The 23594-nt window shown below is 44.6% G+C and overlaps 2 protein-coding genes across 5 annotated transcripts in view; both read left to right on the top strand.

Moving 5' to 3' along the window:
* Nucleotides 1-1221, top strand: part of LOC137425322 (dnaJ homolog subfamily C member 9) — a 45598-nt gene extending 44377 nt beyond the window's left edge. For all 3 annotated transcript variants that reach the window (XR_013623213.1, XR_013623211.1, XR_013623212.1), the window contains one exon: nucleotides 701-1221. The gene's annotated coding sequence lies outside the window, so the exon portion shown is untranslated. The remainder of the gene's footprint in view (nucleotides 1-700) is intronic.
* A 19319-nt stretch (nucleotides 1222-20540) lies between these two features.
* LOC137425321 (homer protein homolog 3) overlaps nucleotides 20541-23594 on the top strand; it is an 89544-nt gene continuing 86490 nt past the window's right edge. For both annotated transcript variants that reach the window (XM_068113624.2, XM_068113623.2), the window contains exon 1: nucleotides 20541-20666. In XM_068113624.2, coding sequence (XP_067969725.1) covers nucleotides 20662-20666 — 5 coding nt within the window. In that variant the 5' untranslated portion in view covers nucleotides 20541-20661. The remainder of the gene's footprint in view (nucleotides 20667-23594) is intronic.

The following is a 23594-nucleotide window of genomic DNA, read 5'->3' as shown; positions in this document are numbered from 1 at the left end:
AGGCGCAAACATTCGGCCAATCGTGCGCGCTGATTGGAGGGAAGGGCCGGTGACGTCAGACCACGGCAAATGATGAAGCCGTTTTGCGAACTTTACGCAACTCTTTTCGTTAAAAAAGTTTGTTCGACAGTTCATTTGTCAATAAGGTTTGTATCGTAAACAATATTTACAAGTTTATCATTTCGAAGTCGATATCGAAATGAAAACTTGGCATTTGGTGGTCTACTTCAATTTGGTGAAATTTAGGCACCTGATTGGTGAAATTCGAAAAACCCGAGGGGCAACACTGCTGTGTGGGTGCAACCCACGTAAAAATCCAAGATGGCCACCGCCATTTATGTCCGAACATTGTGAGCGGAATATCTTGAAAAATAAACGAACTACTAACTTCTAATCTGGTGTGTGGGTGTATCTACGCATAAGGGAGAACGCCATTGAAAATTGAGTCACCACGTCAAAATCCAAGATGGCCGCCTTGCGTCTTTCACTTTGTCAACTCGCATCACTTCACCGACGGGGGCCGAGGCGTAACGCTTGTTTCAAAATTTCACAAATGCGTTTATTTTATTGCTTTTATTTCAAATCAATGTTGTTTTATTTTACACTTGTGATTTTTTTTTCTGTTCAAACAACATGTTAAATTCAGTGTAGTAATTGTTCATGTTTTATTCCTAAAAATCATTTTTTGTTGCTGTTGTAGCGGTTACCGCTGGGTGTACACAATCGCCTTGCACCTGCCAGGACGCAGCCAGGGCGCAATCGCCATGCCGGTCTCGTCCGGACGGGCCCAGACGCGCCTCTCCCGGGCATGCCCGAACTCGCTGTTCCCGGGCTCGCCCGAACCTCCCGGGCACGCCCGGTCTCGTCTTTCCCGGGCATGCCCGCTCTCGCCTTTCCAGGGCTCGCCCAGAACGCCCGGGCATGCCCGCTCTCGCCTTTCCAGGGCTCGCCCAGAACGCCCGGGCATGCCCGCTCTCGCCTTTCCAGGGCTCGTCCAGGACGCCTGGGCATGCCCGCTCTCGACTTGCCAGGCCTCGTCCAGTACGCCCGGGCAGGTCCAGACTCGCCTTTCCAGGAATCGCCCTTGACACCCGGGCATGCCCGGTCTCGCTTTTCCCGGGCAAACACTCCGGCATAAATGTGTATATATATTGCTGCCCGATAAACGGGCTTTTCAGAGTACCCGAGTTTGATACGTACAATAAAGCAACTCGGACGAATTTCCGTCTTTGGTCGCGTCAATTCTTTCGACTCGCGTTGGAGCACAGCTCCTTCACTGTTATATTTTGATGTGGTAGAAAAGCATAAAGTGTTTCAGACAAAGCTGGGATGCAGAAACGTGTTTGGGATGGGGGTTGCCAGGGAAGGTTTCAGACGATGAAAAATAATTCATTTCCCCTGGGGTTCATGGTGGGGTGTGAGGGCTTGCAAAATGTAAATCTGTATGACTACTGTATAGTGCCACTCCCAGTATGAGGGATTACAAGTTTAATAAAATAGCCCAATCTATTACCATAAAAGGGAAAAATCTCTCTCTCTCCTCTCTTCTCTCCCCTCTCTCTCCCCTCTCTCTCTCTCCCCTCTCTCTCTCCCCTCTCTCTCTCCCCTCTCCCTCCCCACTCTCTCCCCACTCCCTCCCCTCTCTCTCCTATCTCTCTCCCCTCTCTCTCTCTCTCTCTCCCCTCTCTCTCCCTCCCCACTCTCTCCCTCCCCACTCTCTCCCTCCCCACTCTCTCCCCACTCCCTCCCCTCTCTCTCCCATCTCTCTCTCCCCTCTCTCCCCCTCTCTCTCTCTCCCCTCTCTCCCCCTCTCCCCTCTCTCCCCCTCTCTCTCTCCCCTCTCTCTCTCTCCCCTCTCTCTCCCTCCCCTCTCTCCCTCCCCTCTCTCTCTCCCCTCTCTCTTTCCCCTCTCTCTCCCCTCTCTCTCTCCCCTCTCTCTCCCCTCTCCTCCCCTCTCGTCCCCCTCTCTCTCCCCTCTCTCTCTCTCCCCTCTCCCCTCTCTCTCTCTCTCCCCCCCTCTCTCCCCCTCTCTCTCTCTCCCCTCTTCCCCCCCTCCCTCTCTCTCCCCTCTCCCTCTCTGTTTGTGTTCTATGCACGGCCACATATTTTAAGTTACAAACTCGGGGTACAAATACACATCTGTGTGAGGGTAATATAGGCTATGTGGTTGTGGCCTCACGTGGGGGGGAGAGGGAAGGCAGGGAGGCATAAATTCTCTATGTAAACGTACCGTGTAGCACCACCACACTTTTTGTGTGTTTGTTTGATTTCTATGCACTCCTAAACTGCTGGACAGGATGAAGTGAAAACGGGTGGTTGTATTTGATGTATACAGGTGTCGAGGAAAAAATTCAATGTCTCTCCTGGTTTGACAATGAAGCGTTTATTACTCGGAGAGATAGACTGACTTTAATACAAACATCGAAGAAAACATCAAGTACAGAAAAGACAGCACTCAGCCAGCACATCTCTGAATATTACTCATGACAAAGCCCTTTAAATCGTGTTTTCCACACCAAGAAGTGGTGCGCTAGAAGGCACAGAGTAGGGAGGGTGGAAAAAGGGGACCGGAGTGCCTTGAGGAGATGAATCAATAGTTGGTACCACTTTGGCTGGGCCTCAGAGAAACTCAGCCAACGAGAAGACTGCAGTCTGCTATTGAGATTATAACAAAATTCTCCAAGGGACGAGTTCTCAGGGATTAACTATTAACATGACAACTTTTGTGAAGACATCCAGTGAGTGGAAGACGTGAGACAGAATGCGAACTGGAGTGTAGATTTAAAACCGAATTCATTCATTATTAAGTCTGCCCATTACGTGGCATATACTATTTGAAGAGTATATACATGATATAAGTTATTTTACTACTATTTAATAGTTAATCTATTCAAATTACACGATACATATTTTAATCAACCAGATTAACAGTATGGTAAGGCTCCAGTGTGGATAAATTTAATACCGGCTTTATTATTTCTTTATCTGCACCGGATACAATTCACCATCTATCTATAATTCCAGTAATCTCTGTGTGTATGTTTGTATGTTTGTATGTTTGTATGTCTGTATGTCTGTGACCGCTGTTTCTCGACAACCACGGGTCCGATATACTTGAAACTTGCCAGGTATATTGCTGGGGACCCGAGGATGTGCCTTTTCAAGGTTTCATATTAATCGGAGAAGTAGTTACCGAGCTATGTCCAAAAAACGATTCAACCAATCAGAGAGCAGCGAGCTATCACGTGTGCCGAACGTGGCGAACAGACTCTGCCTCGGACGGCACATTTGAGAGCGTATTCATTTATTTCACGTTGGAAAACTATGTTGCCGTTAAACTATTTTTAAAACTAATTAAAACTAATTTGCGATTCATCGTAACTGCGATTTGCGACCTTCCGGACAGTGAAGACTGCACTTCCGGCAGCCAATCACAGAACGCGTTGTTGCGTAGGCGTGGCCGATGTGAGAGCGAGCCGAGCCGAGCGCCGTGCGCCATTACGGTTCGTAATTCGATTTCTTCCGGAGAAAATAATAATTTCTCGATTTCTTATGCGCATTATTTCTCCCAATTCAGTCAGAGCGAAGGGCGGAAGCGAAGAGCGTTGTTTTTTTTGTTTACGGGCGTACGGGCGGGGTAGAGCGTACGGGTAGCGTTTATTATTTTTTTTGGCAAGGAACGGGCACCCACGTACGGGCATGCCCTAGTATTCCTAATGGGTGAAAATTACTCCAATTAAAAATTCAATTGAAAAACAAAAAACATCTGGTTCTCATCGTGAACCGACAGTGGGAGTGTTTTTTTTCCTGTAGCATGCCAGGGTCTTTTAAACCGGCTTCCCAAATGACTCCCAAATTGGCTTTATGTACAGCCAAGCCTGAACACAAGTTTTGATCAATGGATCTCATAATTCAATTCAATTTAATCCACCACACAGGGAAGCTTTTCAGTAGCTAAAAAACAAATCGTGGGTTTTTACGAAAACTGAACCATTGGACGGAATGAGTTTGGAAACTAGTGGGTGTTCACAGGACGTCCAATGGGATGGGGGAAAGGGGTTGGAAGGGGCCTAATAAACCTCAGTGTCAACCTGAAACTAACCTCATACATGTTAGGGATGGGCTCTTGGCTAGTCGATGTTAATTTTCCCTTTGCATGGATGAATATGAATAGTTCAATGATTTTGTAAGCTGATTTGTCCTCATTAAAGTTACTTTGATTTGTGTCATCTTACTATAATTCACCAAATGTCCGTCCGTCCATTCGAAGGTACCGCAAAAACAGCTCAACCGATCGCAACGATATTTTGGGTGGGTATTCCTGGGACCCCTGGGAGTAAAATAGGCTAAATTGTTTTTCCAATTTTCCAGTTTTTCCAAACACGATGGAATAATATTTATCGATATGAACAGTGATGTGGCTTTTGTTGAAATTCTACAAATACTGTTTATTCTACGTACCAGGAGAGAGTAGATCGACTCCTGATGAACTCTTCCTACATAAACATGCGGCTCTGAAGTAACATGGCAGCGTGTGCAAAGCGACTGAGAAACAGGTGTAACGGCCGCTTCCGTGTTACAGATTCGGCGCGCACTCTTCACACATAAACGTGCGACTGAGAAAGACGTGCAGCTGCCGCTGCCGCTTTGCAGAATTCAATCTTTTTTCAAAATGGGTGCCATGTACTGTTTCGATTTTGATGATTTGCGTGTGATATGATTCAACGTATGTTTATATGAATCGTTTAAAATTTAAAAAGCCTTCAATTTCTGATATTTTTCCTTTTCATTTGGGCTTCCCAATTAAGCCCCGCCCATAGGGCGGGTACCGTTGCTCGTCTTACTATAATTAATTCACCCAATGTCCATCCGTCCGTTCGAAGGTACCGCAAAAACGGCTCAACCGATCGCAAAGATATTTTGGGTGGGTATTCCTGGGACCCCTGGGAGTAAAATAGGCTATATTGTGTTTCCAATTTTTCCAGTTTTTCCAAACACGATGGAATAATATTTACCGATATGAACAGTGATGTGGCTTTTGTTGAAATTCTACAAATACTGTTTATTCTACGTACCGGGAGAGAGTAGATCGACTCCTGACGAACTCTTACTATATAAACGTGCGTATCCGAAGTAACATGGCAGCGTGTGCAAAGTGACTGAGAAACAGGTGTAGCGGCCGCTTTCGTGTTACAGATTCGGTGCGCACTCTTCACACATAAACGTGCGACTGAGAAAGACGTGTAGCGGCCGCTTCCATTTTGCAGATTCGTCGCGCGCTCTTCACACATAAACGTGCGACTGAGAAAGACGTGTAGCGGCCGCTTCCATTTTGCAGATTCGGCGCGCGCTCTTCACACATAAACGTGCGACTGAGAAAGACGTGTAGCGGCCGCTTCCATTTTGCAGATTCGCCACGCTCTCTTCCGCATCTCAACGGTTCTGTTGTCATTGTCATCGTTCATTGCAAAATGCAACTGAATGCAAGTTTAGAATACAAGTACACGACAAAAAAAACGAAATACAGTTTACCTGAAGAGATATATTTTTAACACGCACGAAAGCAATATGACGTCATTGACCGCCATGAAAATCTGCGAAGTATTTTACGGTATTAAAACTGAGCCGCTCTTTACATACCAATGAAAGGCCAAATAAAAAAACACCAGTTGATTGTCCGGATATAAGAAAAAAGGAGGATGAGGCCCTTTTAATTCAATCTTTTTTCAAAATAGGTGCCATGTACTATTTAGATTTTGATGATTTGCGTGTGATATGATTTAACGGATGTTTACAAAAATCGTTTAAATTAAAAAAGCCTTCAATTTCTGATATTTTGCCTTTTCATTTGGGCCTCCCAATTGAAGCCCCGCCCATAGGGCGGGTACCGTTGCTCGTGCTTATAATTTATGTTTGGAAAACGGCACTGACGTCATCAGGAACAGAAGTGATTGTTGGTTTCGTCGGTGTGGGAGTTGCTCAGAGAGAGACACGGAGTTTGGGGTGTAAAGGCCATGCTGTGATGCATGCCCAGGCATCGCAAGCTTCGATGGTCAGACCCATTGGAAATTGTTGAGGTTGGGAGCAGCCAGCTATCCTCTGCATAATGGGTCACGATAGCATGTGAATCGCCTAAGGAAGGTTCCTGTATCGCCATTCGGGCTAGGACAGGGGAGCATTTCCCCTCTTCTTTCCTGGGAGCATCCAACTGCTATTGACGACTGGCCCGCAGATACATTTGCACCTCCATGGGCCGCTCGAGTTGTTCAGCGACCTCAAAGAGCCAACATGGATGAAGGATTGACGTTGGCTAATTGTTTTTAAAGAGGGGAGGAAAATGTAATGTTTAGACTTCACATGGTTAGAATTCATGTTTGGAAAACGGCAGTGACCTCATCGGGATTGGAAGTGACAGTTGGTTTTATCGGTGTGGGAGGTTGCTCGGAGAGACATGGAATGAATGAATGAATGAATGATCGTTTTTTAAGGCCATTTTCCCCGCTAGAGCGGGGGTTAGCCTTGCGGGCCCCATGGCAAGCATGGTTCCCTGTTTGAGGCAATGTTTTTATGGCCGGATGCCCTTCCTGACGCCGATGCTCGGAGAGACATGGAGATGTAGCGTAAAGGCAGTGCAGTGATGGCTTGTAAAAGTTGTGATTAAACCATTGGCGTTTACAAGCAGTAAGTCTTGCGTCATTACTGTGTGCAATAACTTGTAAGATAGCATTTTATGAAACAAAAAATGACAGCAAACACCCTTTGGCTGAAAGTGTTTCTTGTGAAGTATATTTTGTACTCTGTTGCACACACCTCATCCAAGTTGGTAAAATCACCTATCCCTTTTCATCGTCTCCAACAGAGCTTGTACACATCTATTATTTTCCCAAAAATTTTGGACCATATATGATTTTTCAGGTACATACATACAAGTACACGAGCACATCAAGACTTGCATGATTGCTTCAAACATATCACACTTTCCCCTCCTCAGCCCCTCCTCATGTGTGTAATATCCAGATGGTCAACAATACCTATACACATTTGGGACACAGCATTGTAATTGTGGTTACTACAAGATTTTAACATTAAGAAAAAAAAAGTACGATATAAACTCAACGTCAAAAGAAACTTATCAAATCTTTAGAAGGACACTCATTGAAATCCTCCACGCAAACATGCAAAAATATTTGAACACAGGTAAAGTTCAGCTATCTTTACTAAACACATCAATAAACAAGAGATTGCCTCAATCACAAAAAAACAAAAAGCATGAACATCACAAGGGGTGGTGCAACAAAAGTCACAGCACTGCAACACAAAGGCACGCACCTGAATACAGTCAAAACAAAATGACACAGGAATGGACATAACACTCCTAACAGGCTATGAGCCGAGGGGTCGACCATGCTCAATCAGAGGGAGGATGGCTAACAGTTATTTTTGGCAAGGCCAAGGTCCCTAGTGCTGAAAAAAATGTGATAGCAGTGTGAAACTCTTAGCCGTATCTGTGTTATCATCACATTTGTCAGATCACCCATTTATCGCTTTTCGGGTCATTTTCCCCGCTTAAGATTTAGGGGGTGGGGTTAGTTTTTTGGCTCTCAAATAATATCACGTGTATATATCAGCTAGTGTGGTATATCAGGTAAAAGGTTATTGAATTACCTTTCAAATGATGTATAGAAAGTGCCTGTGTGATCTATAGTAACCTCTTTATAATGATTATTAAAACATAATTATTTCCACCAACTCTCAAAACTTCATCACAAAATCCCCAATTTTAGGAACAAAAATAGGCAAAAATCAAAAGGTATGTAAAAGGTATGTTTCGATTTGAGACACACATACAGTATAATTAGAGTCAATATCCTCACACATATGATCATGATGTGCTATGAAATTCAATGCAATATGTGTAGACATGCTAATACGAATGTTGTCATCAATGTCAATATTTTCATTATATTTTAGGTGATTTGCAACCATGACAGCGGTGCACGACATCTAATGTATTTCTCTTTGTAGATTTGTTGGTGCAGAATACATTTTTAAGCAACTATAGCAACTGATGCTAATTTGTAGTAGTGGTGGTGGTGGTGGTCTCATTCGATATTATGTGTCTTTCCAGGTGAGACGGTGGTGGTGATATTGGTGGTGGTGAAACAGAGTGTAGTCTTGGTGACAAACCTTTCCTTTCTGAATTTCAGGTACTTCTCTTTTCCTTTTGAAAAGGCATTGAGCATGTCAGTTTTTATATCATCGGACATAACCTCTTTTGTCACAAAGTTTTGTAGTGTTTTGGAAGCGTCTAGAGACAGAGGGGACCCCTTCTCTTCAATGAATCTCATCATCTCCTGAATATGTCCTTCTTTGCGGTTAGTTGTGGCTTGAGATGATTCGTGGTGGCTGTAAGTCTCATGTGTCCTGTCAATCACATCACTGTATTGCCGATGTAGGTTCTTCACTGCCATCATTTCATGGTATATTAGGTCCCACTGGGCGACATACTGTTTTTGCTTTGCATGTCCAATGACTCCATCGCTGCACTTAGATGAAAGGTTAATGCTTTGCTCTAATTTCTGGTCTCCTCCAACAGCGGTGAATCGGCCGGGTATCTCTCTGATTGAAAAATTGCCTTTGGCAAATTGTTCATGAACTGATGGTGCAGTCTCAGGTAGACGTCGCATGTCTTCAAGGTAGAGAGAACACCATCGCAAGTAGTTGGTCGAATCGAATGCCGCAAACAGGTTCAATGCACGCTGGACAGCGTCAAGATGCAGTTCCCAAATCCCTTCACGATCAGCTCTCAACAGATCACGGACAATATCCATCATTTGCAAGAACTGAGTCCAGAACTTGAAGTTTTCATTGGTATCAGACCGTGTTTGGATGAATCTGTTCAAATCTTCGACCAATGTTTTTGATGCATCAGCAAACTGAACCATATACTTCTGACTATCTGTGATGCATTTCTCCTTGACACTAGACTGGAGGTTCGTCAGGATGGCAAGCTCATGTGTATATTGGTCGATGCCTTTCTCGGAGAAGAATTCTTTGTACTGGAGGCGTTCAAAGGCTTCAGCAAGGAGCTGCATACCCTCAAGACAGCGGCTGTAGTGACCTCCATGTAGAACAGAATTCTCGATGACAGTTGGACCAAAAACACCAGCCTGCAACCATGTGATGTCCGCGCCACTTCCATCCAGGAGTTTGCCAATACATTTCAAAACAGTTTTCACTAAGTGAAACGTTCCCAGGCATGGAACCAGGGTCCTGAATTCTTCTGGTCTCAGCAGTTGTATATCACGGACGATGCAATAAACACCTTCATCACAATACATTGGTATCTCATTTTGAGTCAGCTGAGAACCAATGTCCATAAAGTTCTTCATAGCCGTATAAACTGTCGCGTACTCTGTAACTGGATGCGGCAGAACAGGCACAAATGCAAGATTCTTTAATGGGATGGCCTCCTCCGTCCAAACAGAGTTGCTAGCACTCCAAGATGGCATTGTTTGTGACTTGGGGTAGATGGACACTTCATCATGCATGACGTTCAAGCGTGCGAGGGACCAAGAAATATCCTTCAGTTTTGCTGCATCGGCTTCGGAGGAAGTGTAAGGCAGTTCGGCCACTTTGTAAGTTGCTGGGATGTCAGCACGGCGTGCAGGCTTGTGAAAGTCGGACAGTACCTGGCATTTTAATATTAAACTGAATGACTGTGGACCATGTGTGACCTGCGTGTCAGAAATCTTTGGTTTACTGGTCGACGACGGGGGTTTGTCTTGGTAGAGAACATTCACAGTGTCATGTTCAGATACATTTGCCCCCCATGGGCCCAGTTGTCAATTGCACCGGAGGTGAATTGCCCAGGATCAAAGTGTGACGGCAGTGAAACGCGATCGTTCTTGTGCTGTGCTGTAAACGTGGCAAGGTCATGTTGGTACCTACGCAGCTCCGGGTAGCTGATTGCTAGTCCTCCGTGGTTTAGAACTGTAGTTACAATTTTGCCACCACGCCCAAGACCATGAACTGATTCCGCATTCATAATACTAGGGCATGCCCGTACTATATATATATCTAAAATTATATCCCCCCCCTCTATTTACATGAAATGGTTTGGTCCAAAGCGAACGGCTTGCGAGTACGGTGACAATCCCCCCCCCCTCTATTTACATGAAATGGTTTGGTCCAAAGCGAACGGCTTGCGAGTACGGTGTTTTTTATCGGACCCGTGGAATTATAGATAGTAGTTTTAATTAGTTTTAAAACATAGTTTAACGGCAACATAGTTTTCCAACGTGAAATAAATGAATACGCTCTCAAATGTGCCGTCCGAGGCAGAGTCTGTTCGCCACGTTCGGCACACGTGATAGCTCGCTGCTCTCTGATTGGTTGAATCGTTTTTTGGACATAGCTCGGTAACTACTTGTCCGATTAATATGAAACCTTGAAAAGGCACATCCTCGGGTCCCCAGCAATATACCTGGCAAGTTTAAAGTATATCGGACCCGTGGTTGTCGAGAAACAGCGGTCACAGACATACAAACATACAAACATACAAACATACAAACATACACACAGAGATTACTGGAATTATAGATAGACTAGCTAGGGCATGCCCGTACTATATATATATCTAAAATTATATCCCCCCCCTCTATTTACATGGAATGGTTTGGTCCATTCGCAAAGCCAAAGGCAAAGCGAACGGCTTGCGAGTACGGTGACAACCCCCCCCCCCTCTATTTACATCAAATGGTTTGGTGCATTCGCAACGACCACAGAACCCCCCCCCTCTATTTACATGAAATGGTTTGGTCCATTCGCAACGCCAAAGCGAACGGCGAACGGCTAAATCGCCATAGCTCGGTAACTACTTGTCCGATTAATTTCAAACCTTGAAAAGGCACATCCTCGGGTCCCCAGCAATATACCTGGCAAGTTTAAAGTATATCGGACCCGTGGTTGTCGAGAAACAGCGGTCACAGACAAACAAACATACAAACATACAAACAAACATACACACAGAGATTAGTGGAATTATAGATAGACTAGGGCATGCCCGTACTATATATATATCTAAAATTATATCCCCCCCCTCTATTTACATGAAATGGTTTGGTCCATGAAATGTTTTGGTCCATTCGCAACGCCAAAGCGAACGGCGAACGCTTTACATGAAATGGTTTGGTCCATGAAATGTTTTGGTCCATTCGCAACGCCAAAGCGAACGGCGAACGGCTTGCGAGTACAGTGACAATCCCCCCCCCCCCCCCTCTATTTACATGAAATGGTTTTAATTAGTTTTAAAACATAGTTTAACGCCAACATAGCGGCAACATAGTTTGCCAACGTGAAATAAATGAATACGCTCTCAAATGTGCCGTCCGAGGCAGAGTGTGTTCGCCACGTTCGGCACACGCGATAGCTCGCTGCTCTCTGATTGGTTGAATCGTTTTTTGGACATAGCTCGGTAAGTAATTGTCCGATTAATATGAAACCTTGAAAAGGCACATCCTCGGGTCCCCAGCAATATACCTGGCAAGTTTAAAGTATATCGGACCCATGGTTGTCGAGAAACAGCGGTCACAGACAAACAAACAAACAAACAAACAAACAAACACACATACAGAGATTACTGGAATTATAGATAGATGCATTGGAGTTCTCTTTCTACCGCAGTGATGGATATAGTACATGACTTGGAAGACAGATTGTATCTTTCTGCAACGCTGTGTGGAGAGGCTGTTACCTGATGGCTTGCTACCGGTATCGTAGTCATCATCATCTTCTTCATCCTCATCAACTGGTTCATCACTTTCTGTCATGACAGCTTCGGCTGCTTTTGCATATGTGTCAGGATTGAAATTGTACAAATGACTGAAAAAACGTAGTACAGGTTCAGGGATATTCATCTCGCTCAAGGAATGCTTTAGATCATGCGCATCACAAAAGCTATCGTCAAGGCCAAAATCATACTCATCTAGAGCCTTCCTAATCACACCAGCGCATACCTGAACAGGATCAAGGGAACGAATGCGCTCAGCTAACACTTTCTTTGGAACACTGAATACCATCATTGATTTTTTGAACGAACTGGGATATGTAAAATCAATCTCATTACCAAAAGTGTTCAACAAGAAAACTTTTACATCTCTATTACGAAAGTTACATTTGTCATCAATATTGTTCAAAGAGTCTCTGATAGCACTAAGTTCATAACCCCTCCCTTCTTTTAGGCCTTGCTCTAACTCTTTAACAACCTGATTCCAAGCAAGCTGTTTCTCAGACACTTTTGGTATGGAAGCTTTATCACGAGAGTCATACTTATACAAGTATTTAGTCATGCAGTCCCTGTGGTAGTACAGATCTGCTCCAAACACAGAATGCGCATCTTGAAGGTCGCACGTTCGGGTGAACACATCATCGTGAAAGAAGTTTGTCGCAGCCAGAAAGGCTGAAGCACGGCCTGATTCACTAATGCGATATTTCGTGTACTGTTGTTTGTGTGATTTACTGTCACAGATAATACACTTCACTTGACGTAAGGCTGTTGTGGACGTCTCTGTATTCGGTGGATGTCGGACGGCCTTAGAACGAGTACTTCTATCTTCTTCCTGCTCAGAACGGGACAGGTCTTGGCATACAGCGAGACTCTTCCTTTTCCTATTGAGAACTGAAGTCATGGTGTATTTTTTGTAACAGTCATTGGTCACATGATAAACAAACCCATCTCCTTTAACCAGCTTAAGCCGTTTGGAAACTTGATCATTGTGGATGTAACTTGCTTCTCGTATCCTTTTGCAACCATTAGTTGTGCTCACAGTTTTATCCCCCGTGCTTTTCTGGCAGATGATGCAGTTAGTCGCATCAAACGAACTGTCTTCGGGCGGTCCTGAGAGAGTAACAGACTCCATCGTCAGCGGCCACGCCTGAAAAACAAAAAATGGGTATTAGTTACGTTTGTACGGCTGTAAAAATCGGCAAGGTCGGACCATATGCTGAAAATATAAAATGTGAAAGACTGATAAGCCACAAAGAAACCCATGTTTATCCCTATTAAAGGGCTTCATAAGGAAGCTTCTGACAAATTTTGGTTGCTTTATCTACATAATTGGGTGTATGAGAGGTGATCGGATTTTGAGCGCCTTTCAAACTGAAAGTGATTTTTGGAGAAAAAAAAGCTAAATGACGGTTTTTTTTTCTAAAAAAGACAGTTTCTAGTATTGAACCATGCTAAAAATGTGTTAGTTATGTCAAAACATGATAAATAAATGTTACATTTGAATCTAAAGCTGCCTACTCTTGAATTATTCCATGAAAACTGAATTTTGCTATTTCGGCTAATTGGCCTCAAGTCATAATCACGTATTGGGGTGTGCAGAAAAAACGTACTTGATCTGGGAGTGTTACCCAGATTTTTTCCAAGGGTCTCAACATATAGAACAGGAAAATCAAAAGTTTGGCCGTAGAAGAGAGATGTACACAAGCAACCCCCCAGAGCCAGGAGTACTGTCAGAAGCCTCTAGTCTAGATCAAGAATGACTATAGACAGCAGTAAATGATAACCACAAGAACTGTAGGATTTCATTATGAGGGTCATTATTTAAAGGGAAACATCCCTATACAGAACCACTCAAGCATGCAATTGTTGATCAACCAAGTGATTGGAGTGAAGTTCCCGTTACATAATCAGCCATTACAATTGATGAAACGTGTTTGTAAAGCTGCACATTTCAAAAAATGAAAGTGATAAGTTTATTTTGATGTTCAGTATATTGTCCTGTGATTCCCCTCGGTGAAGACCGGCAAATCACGAATAGCCAAAGCTAGCGTTAATGGAGGCGTTCAATTCATAGTGGATTTCACTTACAAGTGCGGGAGGAAGAAAGTAGAAGAAGAAGCTGAAAAGATTACCTGGACGGCCGAGCTGATGTCTTCACCCTTCGGCTTGCTTGAGCGATGTGTGTTTAACCAGGCGGTGTTGTTAGCCCTGATGTTGATGTCTAGCTTATTGGCGGTTTTATTATTATTTGTTAATTAGTGTACTAATGGGCCCGACTAGTGTCTATGTGCAGTGCCATACGGGGCAAAGGATAGATCACAAGGTCTCACGCATAGGGGAATTAACAGAATCCCTACACCAGTTAACATGCCCCATTCCTTGTAACGGGGACGAATATACACTTAATCCGACATTCGGGCTAAACAGGTCTCTGACTTATGTACATCGAAGTGGTTCTTTCTACTCATGATCATCGGAGCACCTACCTATGCAGATCTACCTGAATCTATATATCACTACCCCAAAATTCATAACTATATATATATATATATATACTATATATATATATATATATATATATATATATATATATATATATATATATATATATATATATATATATATATATATATATACACATATACATATATATATATATATATATATATATATATATATATATATATATATATATATATATATATATATACACTACATGACCAAAAGCATGCGGACACCCTTTCTAATTAGTGGATTCGGCTATTTCAGCCACACCCTGTGTATATAATCAAGCACACAGCCATGCAATCTCCATAGACAAACATTGGCAGTAGAATGGGCCGTACTGAAGAGCTCAGTGACTTTCAACATGGCACCGTGATAGGATGCCGCCTTTCCAACAAGTCAGTTCGTCAAATTTCTGCCCTGCTAGAGCTGCCCCGGGCAACTGTAAGTGCTGTTATTGTGAAGTGGAAACGTCTAGGAGCAACAACAGCTAGGCCACACAAGCTCATATAACGGGACCGCCGAGTGCTGAAGCGGGGAGTGCGTAAAAATCGTCTGTCCTCTGTTGCAACACTCACTACCGAGTTCCAAACTGCCTCTGGAAGCAATCTCAGCACCAGAACTGTTTGTCAGGAACTTCATGAAATGGGTTTCCATGGCCGAGCATCCGTACACAAACCTAAGATCACCATGCGCAATGCAAAGCACTGGCTGGAGTGGTGTAAAGCTCGCCGCCATTGGACTCTGGAACAGTGGAAACACGTTCTCTGGAGTGATGAATTACGCTTCACCATCTGGCAGTCAGATTGACTAATCTGGGTTTCGTGGATGGCAGGAGAATGCTACCTCTCGAATGCATAGTGCCAACTGTAAAGTTTGGTGGAGGGGAAATAATGGTATTGGGCTGTTTTTCATGGTTCGGGCTAGGCCCCATATTTCCAGTGTAGGGAAATCATAACGATACAGCATACAAGGACATTCTAGACGATTGTGTGGTTCTAACTTTGTGGCAACAGTTTGGGGAAGGCCCTTTCCTGTTTCAGCATGACAATGCCCCCATGCACAAAGCGAAGTCCATACAGAAATGGTTGTCGAGATCGGTGTGGAAGAACTTGACTGGCCTGCACAGGGTTCTGACCTCAACCCCATCGAACACCTTTGGGATGAATTGGAATGTCGACTGCGAGCCAGGCCTAATTGCCCAACATCAATGCCCGACCTCACTAATGCTCTTGTGGCTGAATGGAAGCAAATCCCCACAGCAATGTTCCAACATCGAGTGGAAAGCCTTCCCAGAAGAGTGGCGACTGTTATAGCAGCAAAAGGGGGACCAACTCCATATTATTGTATTGCCCATGATTTTGGAATGAGATGTGTGATGTTTGTGTGCACATACTTTTGCTCATGTATTGTATATATACGTATATATTGTTGCGAATATGGAATTTGGCCTCCATATCCGCTTGTAAATATTCCCCTATTTCCCCAATACTCCCCAACTATCCCCAATCCCCCATTCCCTAGTCCCATTGTCTGTAAACAACAATCAGTAGAGCCGACCTTCCCCTTTTTCCCCCATTAAATGTCGTGCCCAGGTCCACCACATCTCACGTAGACAACTTTCGGACATCTTGCTAGTTATTCTTAGTCTATGTCAGTTAAGGACTCCTTTCCATTAATTCTGACTCTTCGTTGCACCAGAATGTGATTATATGGCACCAGTAGTGAGTTTAGGACCTTTCCCATACCTCCTTCCATCTTCTTCCCCAAACAACAACTACAACAACAACTACAACTACAACTACAACAACAATTACAACAACAACGACGCTGCGCGGGGGGAGTGTGCGTCATCACACCGGCTCGGTTAGCCGCCATTGACAATGCGCGCCGGACCATGCGCTCCACGGGGTTACCACGAAGGGGCTCCTTGTCAGTCCCCCGTCAAGGGCGGAGCCTGGTAAACCCCCCGCACGCACCCAATGAGAAGCAACGTGCCGATTCCACGAGGCGGAGCTAACGAGCCGAGGGCGTGTCACTCCCCGCCGGATATACGAAGGACTCACCGGATGTGAGGTCAGATGCGCCCCCAGCCTGGAGAGAGAAGTTGCCACGTACGAGCGCTGAATACCTCCCCGCATCTCTGGACCGGACCGAGTCGATTCTGACCTTTGAGCCCAGGTGCACCTGGAGCCATCGATCCTGCCTTTCCTAGCCATCAAACCCCGTGTGAGTCAGCCTTTTGTCCCGTTTATCTGTCGTCTGTTGGGGTTAACATAAGATTGTGTCTAAGTGCTTGTCTTTCTATGCTGTACCTCTCGTCCTTGTAATCTAACCTTCCGTAACAATATAACCTCCTCCGGAGGGCTTGAGAACTGAACCCTGGGTGTCGTGTCATTTTAATCCCAGCCGGGTGTCCTTTTCCTTTATTGACCTAGCGCAGCGCGATTAGTCAACGTTCGGGTATAATCGGGTAACTTGTGCAGACGTGGTCATACCAAAACCGCTCGGTAAATAACATCTAAGCCACGTCTGTAACAATATACATATGCACTTCCGGTCAAAAGTTTTATAACCTCAATTTTTCCAGTTTTTATTGAAATTTACGCAGTTTAATGTCTCAATATACTCTGAAATTAAGCACATAACAAATAAACAATTAGAGATAAAAACGAAATCATAGAATCATTTTGTTTAACAAAATTTAATTTAAATTTTTGACTCAGCAAAGTAGCCACCTTTTGCAGATATAACCGCCGAATACACTCGTGGCATTCTTTCTACAATGGAAATCAAATATTGTTCGGGAAGTTCTTCCCAACACTGTTGCAGAAGTTCCCACAAATGTGTTGCACTTGTAGGTTGCTTTGCTTTCACCCTTCTGTCCGGTTCATCCCAAGCCAGCTCGATGGGGTTTAAGTCTGGAGACTGTGCTGGCCATTCCACGATATAAAGCCTACCCCGTCTTGTTATTTTCCTCGAAGGTAGTTTTGACATAGCCTGGAGGTGTGTTTAGGGTCATTATCTTGCTGTAGGATGAACCCCTGACCAACTAGGCGTATACCAGAGGGTATTGCATGGCGCTGCAAAATGCTGTGGTAGCCCTTTTGGTTCAGGGTGCCAGTCACTCTGTGCAAGTCCCCAACTCTGGATCCAGCAAAAGAGCCCCAGACCATCACGCTTCCTCCTCCATGTTTGACAGTTTGTGTCACACACTGAGGAACCATCCTTTCGCCTACTCAACGGTGTACTAAAACCCTGCGTGATGAACCAAAGATTTCAAATTTTGATTCATCGGTCCATAAGACCTTCTTCCATTCTTCAGTAGTCCACTGGCGATGCTTCATGGCCCAGGTAAGCCTCTTTTTCTTATTTTGCCATCTTAGCAATGGCTTTTGTTACTGCCACTCGACCTTTCAAACCTGCAGCTCGAAGTCTTCTCTTCACAGTTGAAACTGAGACTTGCTTACTTCGACCAGTGTTAAGCTGTGGTTGAAGCTGTTGTCCTGTGAGCCGCCTATCACGCAAGCTGTTGACTCAGAAACTTGTCTTCTGATTCTGTTGTGGCTTTGGGTCTGCCAGACCTCTTCCTGTCAGTTTCCTCCAGTTTCCAAGTGCCTTTTGGTGGTGTAGGAAACTGTACTCACTGACACCTTGGGTTTCTTTGCAATTTCTCTAAAGGAAAGGCCTGCACTTTTAAGGGTTATAATGATCTGTCTTCCTTCCTATGTTAATTGCCTTTTTCTCGCCATTATGATGGCAATATACTACTTCCTGCAGTGCAATATTCAAATAATGCTTCAGAGGGTGTAATCACAGTCTGTTCCAATACTGCTTTTATACAGACAGGGGGTTTGTAATCAAGTAATCAGCAGAGGTTGGGACACCTGTAGGAATTGTTTGCATCAACTTTCAAATCTTAATTTACCTACATTGCTGCAGAACAGCTCTAAGTTGTTAACCCATTACTTGTTCCCTGAAGAAGGCCTTTTTTTTTACAATATAACTGTGCAATTTACATTATTTCCCCGTTTTTGCCAACGTAAACTTTTTTTTAACCTCGAGCAGTTTACTGCTTACCTTTGTACCATTTCAGGTTATTCACTGGACTTGAATTGCTTAAATTTCAATAAAAACTGGAAAAACTGAGGTGTTCTAAAACTTTTGACCGGTTGTGTATACAGTATATAATGTCCATATAAAGGGGCGCCCTACATCTGGAAAATAAAATACATTTACTTCTTCATTCAGCTGTATGAATCAAATTGGCGCCCCTTTATATGAACTTTTCCAGAGCATTACTTGGTTCCTCCTAAGAACACAAGGGTCGTCCAGCATGCACATGAGATTTTTTGAATGCAGTTTTTTAAAATGCAGAATGAGATTCTTTTCTATTGTTTGGCTTTTTCTTCAAGCTATGGAATGTCCCTTCTTTTCTATACTTTGCCACATGGTACATCTATACTGTAAGATAGCTGTTTGTCTGTGTGTCACCCTCTTTCTCAGAGACGGCTGAACAGATCTTCGTCAATCTTTCAGAGGTTCATCAGTGAGTGCCAGGGAGTGTTTTAGAGAAAAAATAAATAAATGTTGTTTTGTGTGTGTGCATGTAATATCATGTTAAATTTAAATTTTCCTTATTGGGTGGTGGAAGGGTGTGTTTTAGGCACCCACAAAAAATAGAAAAAAACCCAAATTTATTTCTTTAAAATGCCAACAGGATTATAACGTTGCCAGGCAACGCCAGGTACTCTTGCTAGTACCATACAAAGGTGCCTTTTCTATGTCCCTGGCATTTGTCCTAAGAATGCATATCGGGGCTGTGGCTAAACCACGTTTCGTACAGCTCCTATATGTAGTAGCCTAGTGTTGGCTTAACTCCTAAGATCTCAGAGTCCTGAGTTTGAGCCCCAGTCAAACCGTGAATTAACACCAGGTCGAGTTGACTCAGCCTGTCATCCTTCCGAGGTCGGCAAAATGAGTACCAGCTTCTACTTGGAAGAATGAGCCTTTTCAATGTCTTGACTCGGAGTGGTGCCCCGACCAGAATTGTGCCCAATCGCCAAGAACCGAAACTGCTTCGGCAGCCATATGTATCTAAAAGATGTAAAAGTAGTGGTCGTCATCTTTGTGCAGTAAATGCACACTTGTATTTTTGATGGAGCTTTTGTAATTCGTGTAACAATTACGTAAGTTTTGTCTGATTGAATGGCCGATAAGTTAAATACTACGACTAGTTCGGGGCACGAAAGAATGCAAATGCAGTATTTCGATGATTCGACGCACCTACCCTACCTGGAGGCCAGGTAAGTGGGTTGTGATAACAATGAACATTCCGTTCATGGCTACTACACACTGCTCTCTTTAGTAGGACATCGCTGGGGTCATCGGGCATCGCTTGGGTCATCGGGCATCGCTGGGGTCGGGCATCGCTTGGGTCGTCGGGCATCGCTTGGGTCGTCGGGCATCGTTTGGGTCGTCGGGCATCGCTATCCTTAGCAGTAATGGCGGGAATTTGGTCAATGTATCGGCACACAACGGTCTACTCCTTTCAAAGTGTGACGCGGAATTTTAAAATTCGAGCTAGCGAAAGGAGACCGGACGCCGAGCTCTTCAGGGTCGCATTTGACATCCAGCATTCGCTGATCTGCAATGGCCTGTCCTGCGAAACACCAGCATGGCAGATGATGGTCGAGCTGGCACTCCTACCGAGATTCGACAAGTTAAACTAAAGGAGAGCACGCCAACTCCAAGCACAATGCCAACTCAAAATAAGGAATAATACCATTTAGCGAACGAAACTTGAAGCGCGAACAGAATGATTAAATGCCTCGGCCTCTGGTGGTGTAATGGTTGGTGCTGCCGTCTCTGAGTCTGGTCAATCTAGCTACTCCAGTCCAGGTCGGTGGTTCGAACCTTAGCTAAGCCACACCAAAGACTTAAAACTCGTACGAGGAGTGCTTCTCTGGTTGATGCCCGGAATTTAAAAGAATAGAGCATGGACACTGGACAGTCACCCTCAAGGTAGTCTTTCATGGGCCGAATGATTCTCCTCACGTGTTGAAGATCCTTCATTATTTAAAAGGAAAGTCATATTATTATTATTAATGTGAATGAGTTAAGAATGAGATTAAATAGTTATTGAATGAGTTACGAATGCGTTAGGAGAATGAATTTTGGAAGGAAGAATGAGGAGGAATGAATTTTGAAAGGCTTCGTGCAGTTTCCGCGCGCTGCCGGTAGGGGGAGGGGAGAAAGCAGAACGTGTGTGCGTGAGCCATGGCGGGGAATTGGCCCTGAAGCTCCGTTCTCGCCGGCCTCCTCAGCCCCTCTGTCATCGGCTGCCTCAGTGTGCTCATCAACCCGCCATGGCGTGAGTATCGAGGCGGACGTCCTGCTTTTCCTCAGACGTAATAGGTAGATCCTCATGGTGCTATGTAACGCTAACGGTGCCTCTTGTAACGGTGCCTCGGAGTCTCATTTACCGATTCATTCCGCTCGTATCTCCGCCGCTGCCATCTCCCTACCGGTCTTGCTTTCTGCCTCGACAACTAATTATACATGCTGTTGCAACAACTACTTTGATAATTTCCACACAACAGCGACGGCATTAGACATTAGTTCGATATCCAACAACCTGCAGCCGGCCGTCTCTGACCCCGCTGACCCGGCGGAATCTTTGGTCCAGTTTTCCACAGTTCGTCATTTGGTATTTACCTTCGAGGTATGCACGCTCACCTCAACGCCGTGTAACCTGGGTTCGAATCCAAACCCGGCTAAACACTGTCATACAGGTGGTTCACAGGTAGGCTGGTTCATTAATGGTGATTCCTTGGGTGTTCCGTCTGTCGTCATTATTTGGTGGACGTTGAAGACCCCACGGTGTCCTTGGCTAAGAGTCGGCGAGCCATCGCCGGCATTCTGAACAAAATTCCACAATTTCATGTCCTAACCATAGTCGAATGTCAGGCCTGGACAATCGGTTCGTGAAAGACTTTTGCCAAAACTTCTGCCAAAACTAAAACGAACCCAACAAGAACGTAGGAATAAGTGTGGCCATTTAAATAAGAAGATGAGGAACAGGTTTTTACCTTATACTGAAAGGTGCTGTCACGTTTAGAGAAAGTCTTCCTCTGTGTCATCAGATAGACAGGACCTGTAGCCAGTAGGAAAGTATCTAAAAGTCTGTTTTTATTTTAAAATAGGTCTAAGGCTTGTAATGGAGCTCACACACACACACACACACACACACACACACACACACACACACACACACACACACACACACACACACACACACACACACACACACACACACACACACACATATACATATACATACACACACACACAGATACACACACACACACACACACACACACACACACACATAGATACACACGCAGACACACACACACAGATACACACACACACACACACACACACATAGACACACACGCAGACACACACACACACACACACATATACACACACGCAGACACACACACACACACACACACACACACACACACACACACACACAACAACAAGAGGCATTTTAAGGCCATTTTCCCTGCAAGAGCGGGGGTTAGCCTTGCGGTCCCCATGAGAATGTTCTCCATTTTGCCCTATTTTCTGCATCTCCCCTTGTTAACCACCTTGCCCGCATTTCTTCTTCCACCATCTTTAGCCAAGTCTTTCTCGGTCTTCCCCGTCCTCTACATCCTTCTACATTCATTTCCATCACTCTTCTCAACCAGTCACTTTCATCCTTCCTCAACACATGACCAAACCATCTCAACCTGTTCCTCTTCACAGCATCAATCACAGGCTCTATTCCCATCATCTTTCGCAATTCATCATTTGTCTTCCTCTCTCTCAACGATACTCTTTGATATCATGTGTTAAAGTTCCATCCACCGAACCATTCGCATTTCCACCCTTTCCAGCCTTCGTTGCTGCTCTACGTTCATTACCCATGTCTCACTCCCATAAATCATAACACTTCTCACACATGCAGCATACACCTTTCCCTTCAGCTTCAACGACACTCCCCTCCTCCTCAGCACGCCACTCAGTTCCCAAAACGTCTTCCATACACATCTCACTCGAGCAACCGTTGCCGAGTCTGATCCACCTTCTCCATTCAGCATGTCTCCTAGGTAACAAAATGTTTTCACACCTTCCAGCTTCACGCCATCTCCAAGATCCAACTCAACATTTCCTCCATCTGCAGCTCCCTCTGTGCACACCTTACACTTGAATGTAGCTGCCACACTTGTTAATGACCCTCTCAAACCACTACATTTTTGATGAACCCACTCAGCGCACATTGTACATTGAATGGAGTTCACTCCGACACTCTTCCTGCACACAGCACACGGCCACATCCCAGTTCTTTCCACCTCACCACATGCTTTACCACTTGCCATCACCTTCGTTTTTCCGATATTCACATTCAGACCTTTTGTCTCCATACATTCCTTCCACTTGTTCATCTTCTCCTTCAGTCCATCCATACTTTCTGCAATCAACAACAGATCATCTGCATGCAACAACTCCCACGGTAAACCCTCCTTTATGTTCTGAGCCAGCACCTCCATCACAGCTACATATAGTAGTGGACTTAGTACCGACACCTGATGCACTCCCACCTTCACCTCAAACTCACCACTGTTCCCGTCCTTCGTCCTTGCAGCTGTGCACGCTCTTTTGTACATTGCCATCACTACTCTGATCAACCATTCCTCCACTCTTAAGTTCCTCAATGCCCATGTCACTACTTCATGTGGAACCCTGTCGAATGCTTTCTCCAGATCAACAAACCCAAGAAACAACTTCTTCCTCTTCTCCATGTACTTCTCCTGCAACTGCCTCACAATAAAAAGCACGTCTGTCGTTCCTCTTCCTGGCATAAATCCAAACTGCATTTCGTCGATCTTCACCTTCTTCCATATCCTCCTCTCCAACACCCTTTCCAATACCTTCATTCCATGCTCCAATAACTTTATCGCTCGGTACGAGCCACACCAGAGGGTCACCTTTCCCCTTGTATAGAGGAACGAGGGTACTCAGTTCCCAATCCACTGGAATGCGGCCTTCTTTCACCACCAGATTACAGATTTCTGTCATTCTCTTCACACCCCAATTTCCCGCTGCCTTCAACATACCTCCCACAACTCCCGTCGGCCCTCCCGCTTTTCTACTCTTCATTGCTTTTATCGCTTCCTCAACTTCCTTCTCGGTTATGTTCTCTGCCGGTCCTAAAACTGGGTTACTCTCTATGTTGCCATCCCATTCA

Source organism: Myxine glutinosa, chromosome 4, assembly GCF_964187855.1.
Source record: "Myxine glutinosa chromosome 4, kmMyxGlut1.1, whole genome shotgun sequence".
In the NCBI taxonomy this organism is placed as follows: domain Eukaryota; kingdom Metazoa; phylum Chordata; class Myxini; order Myxiniformes; family Myxinidae; genus Myxine; species Myxine glutinosa.
The sequence above is the reverse complement of the archived record's forward strand: the minus strand, read 5'-3'. Positions and strand labels throughout refer to the sequence as shown.